Source organism: Dermacentor variabilis, chromosome 5 (genome assembly GCF_050947875.1).
Source record: "Dermacentor variabilis isolate Ectoservices chromosome 5, ASM5094787v1, whole genome shotgun sequence".
Classification (NCBI taxonomy): domain Eukaryota; kingdom Metazoa; phylum Arthropoda; class Arachnida; order Ixodida; family Ixodidae; genus Dermacentor; species Dermacentor variabilis.
Window position 1 is genome coordinate 65,388,961 of NC_134572.1, and position 18,839 is coordinate 65,407,799.

Genomic DNA, 18,839 nt, shown 5'->3' on the forward strand with positions numbered 1-18,839 from the left:
TTGGCAAGAACCCAGCCAAGCGACCAACAAAATGACCCACTCTGAACCCCAGGAAGGTAAACAAGCTTGGCTTTAAAAATAATATTACTGTTAAGTAACATGAGTTGCACTCACAATTAAAAGTGGAAGATCGGTACTTACGGAACACCATCCTGAAGGCCGGCGATGAGGTAGGTGTTCCATAGCGGGTCGAACCTAGAACGTCTGCACAAAATAAAGAAAGGACACTGTCTCAAAAACTGAAAAGCCGAGTGGCGCTACCAAGAACTCTGTGCAACCGGCTACCCAACACTAGAAATAATTTGTAACCTAACAAGACATTTCTCAGAATGACTTTCCAGACCAAACTGTATCTGGCATATAGAAATAATATACCAAGCTGAATGTATTAAACCATGTGTTTAAAGTGAATTGTTTGGAAACAGCCCACAGTAAAATAGAGGTGAATTTAAATGCCATTTGCTTAACGTTGCTGATAAGGAAATGAAATTTACTCAAAGTCCCATGTACTCACTTCAGCAGCTCAGGGAAACCTAGCCAAAAATGATTCTATGATACTAAATACCCAAAATGAATGCCTTGCGGTAGTTATCACTAGTTAACCTTTTCTCTAATGAGGCCAGACATTGTGTTGCTGGCCACTTCACAGAAATATTTGAAAACTTCTGTGCCTACTTATACCAGTACAAAGGCTGTGGTAGATTTGGACCAACTGTAGATAAAGAACTTAGGATTTGCAGCCAGAAAGCATGCTCTCAGATTGTAGGAGTCACAGGTTTCTTCACTATTCAAGTTACTGTCAGGTGAACCTTCTTCCCATTGGTGCTATAAAAGGTCAGCGAGTCATTTCTACTAGTGAGTTCACAATCATTCGCATTATGCCAGTGGGAATGATAAATTTTCAAAGTGTGCTGTGAACTGAGAAATAAGGCTAGCACCATACGTCTAAAAGCATTAGAAAGGTTTAGATTAGCTTAGAGGTTAACTTACCCAGCCGGCTTTGCATTACCATGCATGGGTATAGACATATTGAACTCAAGTGACTTACAAAATTAATTTAACTGACTTGCTTTCCGATACTCATAGATCTCCAGTGAATTCTTGCTCACTTTTATTGCATTCCTAATGAACCTTGCCAGACAGCATGTTCCCATGAAACTGCACAGTTAAATGGACACTAAACAAAACAAAAAAATAATTTGACCTGTAATAGTAGATTATGCTTCTACAGCAGCAAGAAAGCCATTCTTATTGTGAAAAGATTTTTGGCAAGCGAGAAAAGATGCAACAACAAAAGAAGGGTGGCGACGTTCCCTCAACGTTCCCAGACCAGCTTGCCAAAGATCTGCTCGTGCCTAGTTATCTTTTTAGTGCGCTAGTGCTTGCAATCCGGCAAAAAGACGTTGTGTGTCTGTCCTTGAGCTGCATAACCATGAAGAGCCAACAGCAGCGCCGCACAGCGGAGAGGAGACAAGGACTATGCAAGTCACACATTGGAGGAAACTAACCACCTTCAGCCAATAACGCACTGCCACCTCACACGGCACAGTCAACCATAGGGCGCGTGCCACTACAGCTGCAGCCAACAGGAAGCAGCGCTCGGCCTAAGTTGCAGCCAGTGGGGCGAAGCGCCGTGTGTGATTCTTCTCATCTCACAGATACTTTAGCAGCACTTCAGAACAAGTCATGTTGCAGTTCTTTGGAGATGGGCCGTGGATGAGGTGGCGGCTCCATCTAGGTAGATCGAGGCAAAGCGCCGGGCTCGACAGAATGCACAACTACGGCTAAAACGACACCTTGGGTGTGCATTGACTGATTCTGACATTTTAGCTAAACGAGAGAAGCTGGAAGCAGACAGGTTGAGAAAATGTTGCGAACGTGCAAATGAAACTCCTGCACAGAGGGCACTCTTCCACAAAGCGAGTTCAGTCGCGGGGAGCAATACGCTCATAGTGTGCGGAGACTTTAACGCTCCGAGCCAAGACTGGGGCTACCACAGAACGACGGTCAAGGGGAGAGAGCTCATGCAAGACGCCACTGACGTGGGACTGAACCTAATCACGGATCCGGCCTTTCCCACCAGGATCGGCACATCGGTTACGAGAGACACCACTCCGGACCTTACCTTCATCAAAACCGACGGAGGATCGAGAGAAGCAAAATGGAGAAACACGGGCCAAGAGCTGGGCAGCGATCACTACATCGTGGAGGTCGTCGTACCGCTAGAACGCCAAGGCAACAGCGGCATAAGGAAGCATCGCATTACGGACTGGGACGCCTTTCGAAAGGCGCTACCCGCGGTGCAACTGGACATTACGGACATCGAGCAATGGGCGGCCAACGTCGTTGAGACGATGGAAGGAGCCACCAAAGAGCTGGAGACGGACGAACGGATAGACAAGATGGACAGTCGGCTCGCCCACCTGATAGAAGCCAAGCAGTCCATAAAGGCGAGGTGGCAGAAGCGACGAACCAACCGAAGTCTAAGGAAGAAGATCGCCGAGCTCAACAGGCAGATCGAGGTCCACTGCAGGGTGCTATGCACCCAACAGTGGAACGAGGCCTGCAACGAAGCCGACGGACAGATGCACAAGGGCAAGACGTGGAACATGCTGCGGCACCTCCTCGACGAAACCAAGACCAAGGGCCACCAACACAACAACCTGGCCAGAATCCTACACAAGGCAATCTGTGAACACGGGGAGGACGAGGTCAAGGGGCGCTTGGACGCCAAGTACCTACCGACCACCCCCACGGAAAGACACCCGGATTACCAAGGCAACGAGAACGAGACGCTAGATCGAGACATCCAGACGTGGGAAGTCAGAGTTGCCCTGCAGGATCTCCATGGCAGGTCCGCCGCGGGTCCCGATCGAGTGACCAACAGAGCGCTCAAGAACCTCAACGAAGCGGCCATCGAAACGCTCACGAACTTCTTCAACAAGTGCTGGCAAGAAGGAAGGCTGCCCAAGCAATGGAAAGCAGCCAAGACGATCCTCATCCCCAAGCCTGGCAAGCCGCCCAACATAGAGAACCTCAGGCCGATCTCGCTCACTTCGTGCGTGGGAAAGGTCCTCGAGCACGTTCTCATGAACAGGTGGCAGCGTTACCTGGAAGAATCGGAGCTTTACCCAAATTCCATCATCGGGTTTCGAAAGAAGCTCGGGACGCAAGACGCCATGATCTTACTGAAGAACGAGATCATCGACGATACGACGGGCACCAAGGACAACAGAGCCATACTCGGGCTGGACTTGCAGAGCGCCTTCGATAAAGTGAGGCACTCGGCTATCCTGGCCCAAGTATCCAGACTAAACATGGGCAGAAGGACATACCAGTACATCAAAGACTTCCTGACGGAACGGACCACCGAAATCTGCGCGGGAGACCTGCAGCTCGAAGAGAAGAAGTTGGGCAGCGTCGGAACTCCGCAGGGCTTGGTGATCTCCCCGCTTCTCTTCAACCTCGTGATGATCGGGGTGGCCAACCGGCTAGAAAGAGTAGCGGGAGTCCGGCACACCATCTACGCCGACGACGTTACGCTATGGGTACCGGGAGGAAGCGACGGACACATCGAGACAACGCTGCAAGAAGCGGTCAACGCCATCGAGGAGCAGCTGGGCGGGTCTGGACTCGTTTGCTCTCCGGCCAAGTCAGAACTGCTGGTGATTCCACCGACAGGAGCGGGCAGGAAAAGAAAGAACATGGAAGTCAAGTACGAGCGACCACAGATTACGGTCAAGACAGCGGGAGGACAAGTGATACCGGAGGTCGAGAAGATTAGAGTGCTCGGGCTGCTCATCCAGCGAAATCGAGTCAACGGTGAAACGGTCAACAAGCTCGCGGGAAAAGCGGCCGCGGCAATGAGACTCATCAAGAGGGTGTCCAACAGAAGAGCGGGGATGAAGGAGGAGAGCCTGACTAGGCTCGTTCAATCCTTCGCAGTTAGCCACATAACGTACGTGGCCGCCTTCCACAACTGGAGGCCGAGCGAACGTAACAAGATAGACGCCACCATACGCAAGGCGTATAAGGCGGCACTCGGCCTCCTCGGAAGCACGAGCACCGAAAAATTCATGGCGCTGGGAGTCCACAACACGCTGGACGAAATAGCCGAAGCACAGAGAACGGCGCAACTCGAGCGTCTCTCTGAAACAAGAACCGGAAGAAAGATACTGCGGGACCTTGGCCTCGAGCCGAGGGAAGGCGAGCAGCAGAAAGACGTGCTTATACCGGATAGCATCAACAGAAAGCTCAGGGTCTGCCCGATCCCGAGGAACGTGAACCCCGAGCACAACAAGGAGCGGAGGTTGGCGAGGGCCAGGGCTCTTGTGGACCTCCACGCCAGAGAAGAAGGCGCCATCTACGTGGACGCGGCGGAGTATCGAGGGAGCAGCGACGCATACGCGGTGGTGGCTGTCGGGGCATCGACGGGTGCAACGAAGACCGCGGCGAGCGTCCGGACTCGAGAGGCACACCGGGCGGAGGAGGTGGCCATCGCCTTGGCCGTCTCCGACCCCGGATGCACTACAGTGTTGTGTGACTCTAGAACGGCAGTGAAGAACTACGCCAAGGGTAGGGTATGTAGTGAGGCTGCGCGCATACTGCGCAAGGCCGAAGACATCGGACGCAAAAGCGCTGTGGTGATCAAGTGGTTTCCGGCCCACATGGGCAGTGACGTGTCGGAACGCGGGAACGTGAACCACAACGAGACGGCCAACTCGGCCGCGCGAGGACTAACCAACCGCGCGGCTGCAAGCACGGCCGACTCGGAGTGTTGGTCACGGTGCAGTGCCAAGGACAAGATGACCACCTTCAATGAAATAGTGAAGTGGTACAGACTTAACAGACAGACTATGCCGCCACCTCACCCGGGGCTTACCCGGGAGGAGGCAGTGTTATACAGGCAATTACAGACGGGGTCCCTGCTCACCCCGGTGCTAGCTAAGCACGTGTGTCCGAGCGTGTACGCGAGTGACGTGTGTAGACTGTGCGCTAAGGAGAGAGCCACCGCGGCTCACATCCTTTGGGACTGTAGTAGAAATCCATGAGAAGCCAGTGAGAAGACGACGATCCCGCCGTGGCTAGAGGCTGCAACGAGGACCTATGACCAAGATACACAACTAAAGGCCGTCCAGCAGGTCTCGGCAGCTCTAGAGAGGCAGCGACCTCGCGAAACCGAGGAGAAGGGGGGAGCACCCCTAGGAAGGGGATGGCGGCCCTCTCGGATCCGCGGAAGTAGCGAGGAACCAAGACCTCGAGGAGCACAATGCACGAGACTGACGTAGTGGCCGCATCGCGGTAAAAGCTTGTCCTCCCTGCGTGGAGGGAGCCTAACCGACTCTGCAGGCATATTTATTAAAGTTGTTCTCTCTCTCTCTCTCTCTCACAGAGGGAATGTCGTCTCGACGCTGAGACCATGAGAAACATCCAAACTCTAGAGAATTCAACTGGCATGGTTACAACGCAGTGGAGGATCTCTATAGACTTGGTGCTCCAAAGTGAAACCACCGTGTCTGAAGTAAATGCCATCTCTAACTACTTTACAGACCATAAGACTTCTGAAATTAGTCGCTAAGGGGGAGTGATATGTGGTGTGGTTGTAATACGTACAATTAAGCCTTGTGTGACTATAATAAATACATGCCAAGCAATGCAAAACTAGTCTTTCATTTGGAAAACATTACAACAAACAATGATCAACAAAGGTAAGCCAGGTGAACCAAGGAATCCATGCAAGACAATGATAAGCAAAGACAAACTATGCAAAACTAGGGTTAACGGTGATAGTGCATACTAGTCTGTGCTCAGACAGAGCTGATTGTCAATATATATTTTTATTCATAAAGATGTGGTGTATATAGATATATAAAGCCAAAGGCTAAACTTATCAAGTTTCAAGAACTGTTACTGAGCCACAGCAGCCACAACCAAACCGCTTAAGAAAAATACTATTAAATCTTATGCCACAGTGACGTGGCAGTGCTGGGGTTTTGACACAAAATACAAATGGAACTTTGACCTTCATTTTTTCTTCTAACAATCAACCCATTACCATGAAATTAATGAAAACAAAGTTTGGAGAAACTACTTTATCAGTCTAAAGTGTTTTAGTGGTTCGCGTTAGTGTCCCTTAAAGCGCCCTCATCAAGCCATGCGGGAAATTTTGGTTATAACATTACAAGTTGCAAGGTGGTGCACAGGAAGAACTCTATGGCAAGAATTTTGGAAAAGAGTTTAGGAATATTAGTACGAGCAAATGTATGTAATAGCCCCTTATTTAATGCGTCTGCAGTCAGAGGTCATAATAGGCCATGAACCACTTTTTAGCGAAATCAAGAAATGCATTTGAAGTTAAAATAGACTACTTCAGAAATACTTTGCCACAAAAAGTATTCAGGAGAAGCAGAGTTATTGGCAATCAAATGTCCCCTACGCGGTGCTTCCGCCCCTCCTTCATTGACTTGCACTGTGAAAGCTATGGCATGTTAGGCTGTGCCCACAACGCCCTGCCTACTGAATGTCCCCGTGGAGTGCAGTACAAATTTGATTTTGTTGTTTATGTAGATGCTACTACTTCCGATTTTGGTGTCTACGATGTGCTAAACATGGTTGACCTCAGCCAGCCATAGTGCACTCAGTCAGTGGACTCGTTGAGGCACCCCACGGCCACCGCGGTATCTATGCCACGCAGCAGACCGCAGCTACACGCAACTGTAGCGCGTATGCGCAGCATTTGCTGTGTAAATGACAGGGCTTGATTGAGCACTCGCGCTCAAATGCTCCAGTCTGACTGTGCTACGTGATGTGGACCGGCTTTGTTCAGCAAAAGCTTGACCAACGGTCAGTAGCTATATCCAACTTGCGCATTTTGAAGCGCTACCAATAGCTCAATACGAAGCTAACTCTGCCAAGGCTAACCAGGAGTGGCCAGGTGTGAGCATACACTGGGAAGCATGCGTGTGGTCTGATTTCAAGTTTGATTTGAGGCTACTTGAGTGTTAAAAACTAGTCAATATTAGCAAGAAATGAGAGCTAAGACACCGATAAGCATGGTGGCCAAAGTTTAATTCATATGTGGGTGGCTGTGGCCTAGTGTGGGCAGACGATAGTTGGTTTGTATCAGAAGTATGCAACTAATATTGAAATTTGAAAGTGGATTTTCACTTACTTCAGCCTGTTTATTAAAATGCACCAATATATATACACAGTAATAGTAAGAAAAAGCACAATGATCCAAACACCCCTCTTGGTTATGTCAGCTACAGGCCAAAAGCAGCTGCATATTGGAATCTGCTATATAATGAAATAAAGTGTCCAGAAAAGAGCAAGGAACAGGCTTTTGTTGAAAAGGGAGTGTTTGAGAAAAATGTGACTTCGTGCTCCGCTTGCGAGCTCCATGTGATGCACAGAATTGCAAAATTTGGCTGAGATGTTCACAGCAGCTTATGCTATCCGCAGACTGTTTTTCACCCAGCCTGAGGGCTTTAGAGAAGATAAAGTGAAGCGAGGTGAAATGTTGCTAGCAAAAAAAGCTATCCTGCCTGCAATAGAGGCTCTCCCCTACTGCTTCTACCACAAAGCTTAAGCTGTAATGTAAATAAGACTTCAGACTTCCATGGTACTTTCTTCTCCATATAGGTTTAGCTAAGCAAGGGCGACATCGTGCAAGCGCCTCGCTTTCCAAACATTTGCTTTGCCTCCTAGGTCATCAAGTAGGCGATGTTCGATTGGCGCTTCCTCCGTGTTGATCAGATGACCGCTGACGGAAGTGTGGCGCCAGCAAATCATGGGAATGCATGTGAATGTTTGGTAAGCGAGATACTTGTGTGATTTCGTCCCCATTGCGGCTCACTCCACTTGCACCACTGTATGCTAGCAATTTGCACAAAACATCCTAGTGGGAATACTAGTGCGTACAATGCAAATGACAGCAGCAGAACATGCAATGCTTACCTCGCTCAGCTATAGTAAAGCGGACCGAGCGGAACCTGAGGGCGTGCCTATTTGGCTTCTTGGTTGTTTCGCAGCTAAGCTGGCAGTGCGTCACTTGCGTCTCAGAAAGGCAGACATCTTAAAAATGTGAAGCGCGTGCAGTTCCCTGTAGTGGCTCAAAATGTGAAATCTGAGCAGAGCGGAGCAACAGTGACACTCTGCTAAAGCTGTTTAATATGTGCAAGCGATTGTCTAAGGAGTGCCCTGTCCCAACACAGACAAAAAGATGCCTGTAAGTGTATAGGTGCTTATAACTTTTGAACTTACTGAGAAAAATAAATTATTTGTGCTCAGTGAACTCAATAAATACCCAGAAATGTACTGCTCAGGTGTTGCACAAGAGCAGCAAGAAAGGCCTGCTCAATGGCCCACACTGCATAGCGTGAATGGCCCAATGCACATTGTGTGAAATATAGCACCAGCACCTGTGCAACATGTTTCAAGCACTGCCACAGCCTATGCATATGCGCAGTGTCCCAGAGCTCATATGTCCTGATAAACTAGCTTTAAAAACATATTTCAATGAATAAAGAAGTAATTCCTCATCTGTGGGTAACTTTCAATCTGTTTTTCATTTGTTTAGTTTAGAGAGATCATAACTGAACTGCCTTCTAGAAGGCAAGTGTTCTGAGTGTTCAGTCTTTGGAAGCCCTTCCCTGCATAGAATGCAACCAGGCACCACCGCTGCATGGAGTACGCACCTGTTGTACATGACACGGGTCAGCCATGAGTACAGGGACTTGGGCTTGAGTCTGAAGCCATCGTTAAGGCATTGTTCACTGATCCTGGAAAAAAGCCGTAGAGAACAGTTTGTCGTCAAGGCATGTTTGTGCTTGAGTGCTTAAACGAAACTGCAGGTAAACATCAATTCAGAGCATGAAGTATGGCAGAACGTCTAACCGTGCTGGGATCGTAAACAGCCAGCAGCGCTACCCACTACGACACATTTGAGAACATGTGCGTTAAGAAGGAGTGAAGCAAAGACAATGGCATCCACTTGGGAAAGCACAATAGTGAAGCACCTAATAGCTCTAATGACCCCTCTAACAAATTATTTAAGGGTGCACAAGCAATGTAGAAAAGGTTTCTAAGGCTGCACTGAAGCTGTATGAGAATCAAACGAGTTCCATTAGTGATAACCAGGTTTCATTAGTGCCACTGTGGCCTGTTTATGCACGCTGTGGGCCCTGCAATGCTAATGAGAAAGTTTGTTGAGTGGGACTCATACCATCATCACAATGCGCCGATTTCATACGCTTTATGTGACGAACGTGATGTCGATGTGCGGCACTATGATCACTAGTTAAAAATGTGATCCGTGATTTACGTTCTTGCTTGTCATGTTGCGAGTAGCACTTAAAAAAAAAAATATATATATATATATATATATATATATATATATATATATATATATATATATATAGAGAGAGAGAGAGAGAGAGAGAGAGAGAGCTGTGGTATCACATTTTAGAGCCATTTTAATTATTGTCTAATTATCACACAGCCACGTACGTGGAAGGCTGCATAACCATGGAAGCGCTGCATCAACATGCCCAAAACATGGAGAGCCTACTTAAAGCCCCTCCATCCACATGTCACAGCTGCTTTTGCTAAATAGCACCAACCTTTGATATCTGCCACTGTTTTCTGATTTGTCACTAAAACCAGTTCTGCTTCTGCAATTTTCACTTCCGGAGGTTGTTTGTGGTTGTTTCACTTATGGGATTTTCGGTTCCTGATTTTCTGCTTGTTGCACGCTCGCACCTCGACGCAGCAGTAGCAGAGGACAGTTACATTGCAGAACCAGAAGTGGGAGCATGCAAGTTCCACTTGACGATGAAAGCTGAGGGGATGAGTGGTGGAGGAAGGTACGTGTACGGTACTTAACCTGGTCGGTGAAAACGTGTATGGAGGGCCTTTAGCACCAGCGTCCGCCTCCTGGAAACTGTTCTTAACATATAAGTGATGCCATGGTTTCCCAAATCAAACCACACTGTGCTGGTACCCAAACATGGAAGGCCATGATGATGTTATTGCACCTTATCATCACACACATATCATTTTGCTTTACTTACACTGAATGTTTTCACCAGATTATCACTATTATTGATTTGTCGCTTGGTGCAGAACGTACCTATGATGCCATCGTGCTGTCACGTTTCTTGTTTATGCAGCTTCTCGACATGATAGTACCCTAATATGGCGGCCATGATGGCGTCAACGAAAACTATATGTAACAGACAAATTACAATTCCTCTGCATGCATCCACAGAAGTCAATGTCCTTGTAATTTTGGAAAGCAAATGATTACCAAATAAGTTTCATTCTGAGAGAGAGAAATTTCAAATGAGTGAATTGCAAATTGCAATAAATAGCATCTGACAAACCTGCGTCGGTTTCTTTTGTAGCTTCATGCTACATACAGGTGGATGTCAATTCTTCCTTTCATAAATAGTGGCGTTGTTGCCTCAAAGTAAATTCCTTATATCCACAAATTTTTGCAATGTTCCTGTGGTTAAAAAGATTCCAAATGTTGTCAGTGTGTCACCTTCAATGAATTTGGGCGCCTGTGACGCCTCCACGGAAGAAAGGATCTTCCACGCGACTCTCTCTGGATGACCCACGTAAGTGCTTCACTAAAGATTGCGTGATGAAAAAGAATACTAACATTTTCTGGTCGATGACGCTCTTGAGGTATTGGAAGTCAGCGTAGTCACCGCTAGCTGCGGCTGCGATCTGGTCGTTAACCTTAAGTATGCGGGGGCAGTTCCTGAACCTAGCCAGCGACCCATAGGAGCCGAGGATATCTGCTGCGAGCATGACTCCGCCATCAAACTTGATACCCAGGACGGACGTTGCCGTAGTCATTGGGCTCCTGCAATAGTTAACGTAAACAAGTCACACAATAAAAATAACTCGAGTACTGAACGAGGTTGGTACATAAGAATTCTTAACACAACAAAGTTGCATGGTCTGCTTGAAAGACGTTCACAGAAGCAGCATGGTGCTATATAACGTGAATAGCTCAACCTGTCGCTGTGGTCAGATGCATGTGGTTCTTTGTTAGACCTACACAAGACTGGACTATGCTCAGCGCATTAGCATCCCAATCGCTCCCATGAGTGTTCTACGATTTCTCTCGACATAAAGCTGCCGGAGGAAGAAGGAATCAACTTCAAATACGACTCGGTACCTCCTCCTACTGTGTCCGTCAGATCTGTAACAATTGAAGCTGGAGCAATGACAAATAAAACGCGTATCAGCCAATGTGCGGCGAAAACCTACTGCGTTCGTAGCACGCCAAGAAAGCCCTGGGTGCGGAAAACGTCAACTCATCGAGCAGCATTCTAGGTAGAGTCGCTACCTCTCGGCAGTTCGCAACAGGGACCATAAGTTGCACTGGTGGTTGTACCATTACGGCTTTACTTACTGGGTCCGCTGGCGTGTCCCTTCGTGCATAGCTGCTGGAGCTGTAGGTTGAAACTTCGAAAAGCCAAACGAGGTTTCCCCCGGCAACACAGAGATGTTGAACGCCATTTCAGCCATTTCATCTAATAGATCGAATACGAAAGTGCGCCTCAGGCTGAATTTGAATGAAAAAGAAATACAAGTAAGTTCGCCTAATGTACCAATATATAATTGCTATTAAAATAAAAGTAATGCTTCAATAGATACTTGCGCATTGTTGCGCTAATTTATAAAGCCATCATGTCGGCCTCGAGAACCCTGCCAACGGGTCGGCGCTACGTTCCGTTGGCGCCATCTTCAAATCGCCTGCGGAGAGTGCGATTACAGCGCGATATTGCGAGCGCTTGATCAGTGGTACACATGGACTTCCCTGGACAGGTAATGAAACAAACAACCGAGTAGCACTCTGAAATGAGCATTCTGGACAGTTTTATTGTCGACAGCCAGTTCAATGGACAAGTGTTATGCTTCTATACCATGTGCCAGTGCCACCATAGAATAAAGGTGCCACTACGGCAGTGGCGTCGCCAGGGGCTGGCACAGCCACAGGGCTAGACGAGGTTCCCGTTAGGCTGATTAATGAACTAGGACCAAAAAGTAAGGAAGCTCTGGTGAAATGGAAAAAACTTTAAAAGATAGACGAGTACCAGACAGTTGGCGACAAAGTAGAATGAATTTAATTTATAAAGGTAAAGGGGAGAAAGATAGAGTTCACTCGTATAGACCGTTGACCATTACATCAGTAATACACAGGCTAGCAATGCAGGCAATCAAATTAAAGCTGCAAGCATGGGCAGAGAATAATGGCATTTTGGGATAACTTCAGAATGGCTTCAGGATAGGTAGGCGCTTAGATGATAACTTACTTGTTCTTACTCAATGTATTGAAATATCAAAAGTAGAAAGCAGACCGTTATATGTGGTCTTTTTAGACATTACAGGAGCCTATGACAACGTAGACCGCAACATTTTGTGGAATATTCTGGAAGAGGAAGGTTTAGGCGACAATTGTCTGCAACTTTTGAGAGAGAGTTACCTAGAAAATACCGTTTGCGTTGAGTGGGAGTAAGGGATGAGGAGCGAGGAGAAAGTTGACATCAACAAGAGACTGAGGCAGGGTTGCCCTTTATCCCCATTGCTGTTTATGATGTACATGGTGAGGATGGAGAGGGCGCTAGAAGGAAGTAATATCGGGTTTAATCTCTCATACAAACAGGCCGGTACAGTAATAGAGCAGCAGCTCCCAGGTTTATTTTATGCCGACGACATTGTGCTGCTAGCTAACAAGCAAAGTGATTTGCAACGTCTGGCTAATATCTGTGGACAGCAGGGCAACAATTTAGGTGTGAAATTTAGTGTTAGAAAATCAGGTGTTATGGTATTCAATGAAAACAGTGAACGGACAGTGGAGATACAGGGCCAGGAAATACCTCGGGTAACAGAATATAAATACTTTGGTATATGGATAAACGAAGGCAATAGATATATAGAAACACATGAAAAAACGATAACAGTGACGGGGAAGAGAAATGCAGCCATAATGAAGCACAGATGGCTATGGGGATACAATAGGTACGAGATGCTCCGAGGTATGTGGAAAGGTGTAATGGTTCCAAGACTTACCCTTGGAAAGGCGGTTTTTTGCTTTAAATCAGAGGTACAATCAGGACTCGATGGGAACCACAGGTCAGAGGGACGCCTCGCACTGGGCGCTCACGGGAAGACTACAAATGAAGCTGTGCAGGGTGATATAGGCTGGACTAGTTTTGAAGTGAGTGAAGTGAAGTAAATGGCCACACTCACCACATGGTTGTAGCGTTGACGTCGAGATCCGCAGCAGTACACATATCCTATCACTTGTAGCTAGCGGCGCCTCGGGATCTATTCAGGTCTCTGAGAGACACGTATACGCACGATATAGGCTGGACTAGTTTTGAAGTGAGGGAAGCTCGCAGCAAAATTGAGTATGAAGAAAGACTGAGGAATATGGAAGAAAGTAAATGGGCTGGGAGAGTGTTGAAGTATCTGTACGGGAAAAAACATTGATTCACAGTGGAGGAAAAGAACTAGGAAGCTTACCAGTAAATACGCGGCCTGTACACGACGACCACGACAACGTGGTCGTCGTGAATGTCGGGTGTGGCTGGCGCCGAGTAGCGTACGTTGATTGCGCTTACAGAGAGGAAACTCCAACGAGAGTATCGCCTGGTGAGGCGGAGGCACGATAGAGGGATTGTTTTTGAACCACAACCAATCTCACACCAAGCAGCTGCAGTCGAAGGAGTTGATCAGAAAGTGTTTGGCGAATGCCTTGTGTTGCAGCCTCTGCTGTGCAAGATTAGTGCATTTGCTTGCCTAATCCGGCGCATTTTGCCCCAGTGTCTCGAACCACAGGGTCGTGTCGTCTAAGGCGGTGTGCTTCATTCTCTGCGGCTCGAACCGACAAGTTATCGCGCTTACGTCACCGTGCTGCTGCCTCCGCGGTGCGAAATGCAGGGCTGTTTTGTAGGGCTAGGCGCTCCCACTCCCGATCTCTAACTCACTGGATTGCTTGGGGAACGGAGAGTCCTGCTTCCGCCACGACCTTTCACGATACTGTGGCCGCAGTCGGTTGGTTTGCTTGTGGCTTTCCCTTTATGAATGGCTCACACACACTAAGGGGGACTGGTTTTCGTCGCCTGTGATGCACAAAGCCCATATAGTGATGCGCGGAGGGCAAGGCTATCTGGTGGTGTTCAAGAGAACCGAGCTTTCAGTCACCGTCACCCAACTGTCTTCTTTCATTGGTGGAAGCACATGCTTCAACCAATGGAAGCACCTTTGGAAGGAACCAGCGGAAGGCACGTACGATTGTATAACACTTAATCGCAGACCACGTCACAATCCGTGTTTCTCTTGTTAACGCCCGTTGAGTACGTGCACAGAACCAAACGGTACGCACGTATAAGCGCCGAACGGCAGCAGTAGAAATAATGTCGTTTCCGCCATATGATGTTTTCATCGCGCACGGTCATCGTGGTGCTGCTGACCTCACAGACACGTATGCTCGCGTCACACACTTAACTACTCGATTTAGACAAACACGTTGCTTCGCCTGGTAACGCTTTGTGGAACCCCCCATCAATGTTGGATAGCCAGGTACCTACAAAATGTTGCGCATAACATACATTATTACACAGCGCGTGGGATCTGCACAACTTTTGCTGAGAAAAGATTTCTCAAAACTCTCAAGGTTGAGTCAAATAGAATACAAATGGGATCCTTGTTTGCCGATAAACTTTTAAGCAGCTTCAAGCAAAAGCTGCCCAAAATCTCACGGTGTCCTTGACGCCTTAATATTTGGAAAACACTGCACTAGGTATTTCCACGCAAAATGGACTTTCGGACGTCGCCGTTACGCTTTAGATTTTTCCGCCGAGAGCACTCACCTGTCGCAGCAACATTTGTCGCGAATTTTGATTAACTTATCGCGTTTCAAGAACGGCGCGACCGCATACTTCCGAGTGTCGGTTATGCCTCTACACATCAGTAGTGGGGTAATGATAGCAAGGTCGGCGTTTGTGTCTTGCTAAAGGTTTCTAGAGAGCGATATTCGATTACCGTGAACAGACTATTCGTAATTAAAGAGACACTATGAACAGAAAAAATCACTTGAGGTGCACGGTTAAAGCACCGTTATGTAATACCGCAAGAACCACTCTTACCTGAGAGAAGAAGTTTGGTAAGCCAGAAAAGACGCAAGAACGAAACGAGGGTGGCGACGCCGTCTTGAAGTTCCCGCACCGGCTCTTCACGACGTTGCAGTCCTAGTTAAAGATGGACTACGCGTTGAACTCTAAAAGAGCCAAGGACTGAACTTGGCAAGTTTTGAGAATTTTTTACAGCGTCACAACGACCCAGATATGAAAAAATAGTTTGAAATTCATGACCTCTAACTGACGTATGACGCTAAACTTTCGGCGAAAAATAAAAAGAAAGACAAACTACAACTTTGACATTATGTTTTTCTTCTAATAACCAACCTATTGCATCTAAGTTGACGAAAACAGATTTTTGAGAGAACACCTTGTCATCTTAAACTGATTTAGTGGTTATATTCATTGTCTCTTTAAGAAATAAAAGGTATCAAGCAGTGGTCTATAGGAGACCATACAAACCTATTGAACCCGTGGAAGGTGACTTGCAGTCTTCCTTGTAGTGTCACACGTCAATCTGCTTGGGAGGAAGGGGCGTTTTCCTGCTGCCCGGGCAATACCCAGTAACGCACGACGAAGATGAAAATGATCTGAAGGTGTTTAATCAACTCTTATCACTTACAGCGCAGCATTGAAACCTAACAAACAGGGTCATGGCAACGTTTTGTCACTGGACGACAACGTGTGGGCGCGAACACGCGCGCGTGTGTGTGGAGAAACAGTTCGGGAGTGCGTGAAACGTTCGTGAAAACACCTTTGAGATACATTCTTGCCAAGACGAGGCGTAACGTGAATCTGAAATTCGGCACCAGAACAGCAACCACAAAAGTAAAAGGACTCATTCTCAGTGATGGCCTTCCCTATACCATTGTTTTTGACGCAGCTGTAGAGGTGATTATATTTGATTTAAATATAAAATAATTATTTTATGATCCTGGACAATGTGACGTTGACACCTTTCTTTCTTTCTTTCTTTCTTTTCTCTCCATTTCATTCTTTATGTCCTGGGATTCAACGAGACGCGTTAGTTTTAAGGTGACAACAAATAGGGTTACTCGGGCACAGATCACGTGTTGAAGGTGTTCTCGAATAACGTCTTATACCATGTTTAACAAAGTGCACAACACCAGGAAGAACGTGTAACCGCCACTAAAGGGTTAGCTTGTGCGTCCAACGATGACAAAGACGTCGTGAGCGCCGTTGCCCGGCGACATCTTGAACACAGTGAGCGATGACATACGGCCCTGAGTGAAGGTGTGTCTTGAAATGTGCCCTCTATAACGTTTATTTCCGTGCAAGAAACCAGTACTTACCGGTGATCTTCGCGGTGCAATGCGTGAATGGCGTGCAAAGGTGGTGACAAGTTACAACATGTGGCGCTTGGCCGTGTGTGAATTCCTAGGTGAAGTGCTGTGCGGACACTCAACAATGAGGAGGCGAGGGTTTTCCAACTGGTCAACGCCGGCGTGTGCGCCACCATGAGAAAAAAGAAAAAAAAAAACGTTGCCGGAACTAACTGCCAGCACAGCCGAAAAAAAGAAAGATTAGAAACCAGGCGCCCGCAAGGATACATGGTGAATAACATAACTCCGTTGGTAGTACAGTCGAACCTTGCTATAGCGAAGAGGCAAGCGACGCCAAAATACACTCCTTATATCTTAATAAGCGTAAATACGCAATTTGCGGATATAGGCAATAACCACTTTGAATTTAGTTTGTTATATCCAATGATTCGTTATATCCGTGCTCGTTATATCAGGGTTTGACTGCATATGCTGCCGTTCGCCGTCAGTTTCATAAAACTTCAGGCAGGGCCAAGCGTGCGCGCGCTGACCGATAGCGCGTGAGAGGATAGCGAATTGATAACCCTCTTTCGGCAAGGCCAGAACTGTGTGTCGTGTGCGGACGGACGCGCAGCATATCCAACTGGTGCTTTGCAGACACATACATAAATGCTTCATCGCTTGTGCCACACGCATTTTCGCCGCACAGCACAGGTTCATAGCTCCAACTCGTTCGACTACATGCGAAGTTCTCAAGGTAATATCCCCACGACCGGCTAGTGTATACGGCAAGAGTGCACAAAATTCTGAATGTGCAAGGCCCCTTGTTAACAGTATACCGTCGGTGAGAAAAAGAGCTAAGACGACGCAAATGAAAATTTCTAACTTTATCATAATGGCGAGAAAGATTCATACCAACAGAAAAAGAAATCAGGGAAGGAAGGGGAAGAAGAACGGGTGACAAACGACAACGAAGCACATTTTGCACTACAAAGAATCCGAGACGACCATACTCTACGTTATGTACAAACGATTATCTACGGGCTTTTGTGTATCAGAGAGGTGCTCTTTGCGTCTGTGTCGACAAGAGAAAGAGAACGTGGCTTTGTCCGCGACTTGTGGTCTGTTGCGGGCTTCCGGGCAAGTCATTCGCACTAGAAGGTGAAGCCCGCTTCGAGGGGGCAGTTGTCCGATTATTCGGCACACGTGTCACATCTCTCACACCACACAGTGATGAAGACGACACGTCAACGGGCCACCAGAGGTGAGCGCCTCTCGGTATCTCACCGACTCGCTGTCGCCTGCTGTTTCCACCGATTACGCTCATTTTGAGGAGTATACATAGGTGGGAAAGGAAGAAACGGTCTTCCCCCGGATCGGAGGACACACAACACACTTCTGGGAACAAAAATGAGCAACAAACGGCGAAGAAGACACGTTTAAACACATAACGTCACGCGCCTTCGTCGTCAATGTTAACGTTGGCACGTTTTCCGAGGTTTTATTGCGAGACGAATCACATGTGAGCACTGTTTCGCTTTGCATCTGGCTGCGGAGGAAAGCTGGCACGGAGGGCTGCAATGGTGGGACTACCAGCTACGCATTGGTTCTACGCACCTTGAGGCATCTTGCAGCAACTTTCATCATGGACTTACGTTAAACTGAACACTTTTTATGTCCAGTAGGGGAGAGCTATGTGTCAGGCTCGGAGCGTTGGAGGACACTCTATGCTCTCTCTAGGAACTACAAACCCTTGATTCCGGACGTTGAGAAGCGTACAGTGCAGGATTCTTTTGTTACCAATCAACCAGCTTCAAAGCTCTAGCAACGTATAAGTGCGCTAAGCTGGCCAAATTCTGCTAGTGTAAGATATTAGGTTTGGTTTACCTCACTTTTGCTTGGATATGTATAAGTTTTCTTTTTTATATGCAAGTCATTGATAACTCTGACTTTTATTGAGTGCGGTCAGGCATTGAATTTTCGCATCTATTTACAAAAAAAAATGAAGTCGCCCGAAGGAAGTGACTGCCCCCTTATCCTTCAGCTGAACCAATATTCTGCCTACTCGCGAATGCGTAGATGCGAATAAAATACCAGTACACAACACACTTACGTGAGATGCCTTGCGCGTTTCTTTACCAGTTGTACTTAGTTTTAATCGATGCTGCAACGAGAAGAAAAGACAGAACCAGTGAGCCGAGGCCAGAGTACTACTTACAGCCATCAGACGCAGAAACAAAGTGTTACTGAGAAGCCGGACATATCGCACTGCATGCACCATCCTCCAGCTTGCCTCCGAACTAACCAGAGCTAAACAGAAACGAAATGCTGACTGAACAAATGGTTTTGCGCCGTGCAAGTGCTGATAGCGTCATTACAGGTGTATGTATAAGCCAAG

The 18,839-nt window shown here is 47.3% G+C and overlaps 1 protein-coding gene and 1 pseudogene across 1 annotated transcript in view; one reads left to right on the forward strand and one right to left on the reverse strand.

Annotated features, from left to right (window-relative positions):
• Prosbeta7 (proteasome subunit beta type-4) overlaps nucleotides 1-11,577 on the reverse strand; it is a 29,319-nt gene extending 17,742 nt beyond the window's left edge. The window contains exons 1-4 of the mRNA XM_075692674.1: nucleotides 11,426-11,577; nucleotides 10,664-10,870; nucleotides 8,697-8,780; nucleotides 142-204 (exon numbers count right to left, since the gene is read on the reverse strand). Coding sequence (XP_075548789.1) covers nucleotides 142-204; nucleotides 8,697-8,780; nucleotides 10,664-10,870; nucleotides 11,426-11,541 — 470 coding nt within the window. The 5' untranslated portion in view covers nucleotides 11,542-11,577. The remainder of the gene's footprint in view (nucleotides 1-141; nucleotides 205-8,696; nucleotides 8,781-10,663; nucleotides 10,871-11,425) is intronic.
• Nucleotides 2,152-5,288, forward strand: LOC142582709 (uncharacterized; annotated as a pseudogene).
• Nucleotides 11,578-18,839: the final 7,262 nt, after the last annotated feature.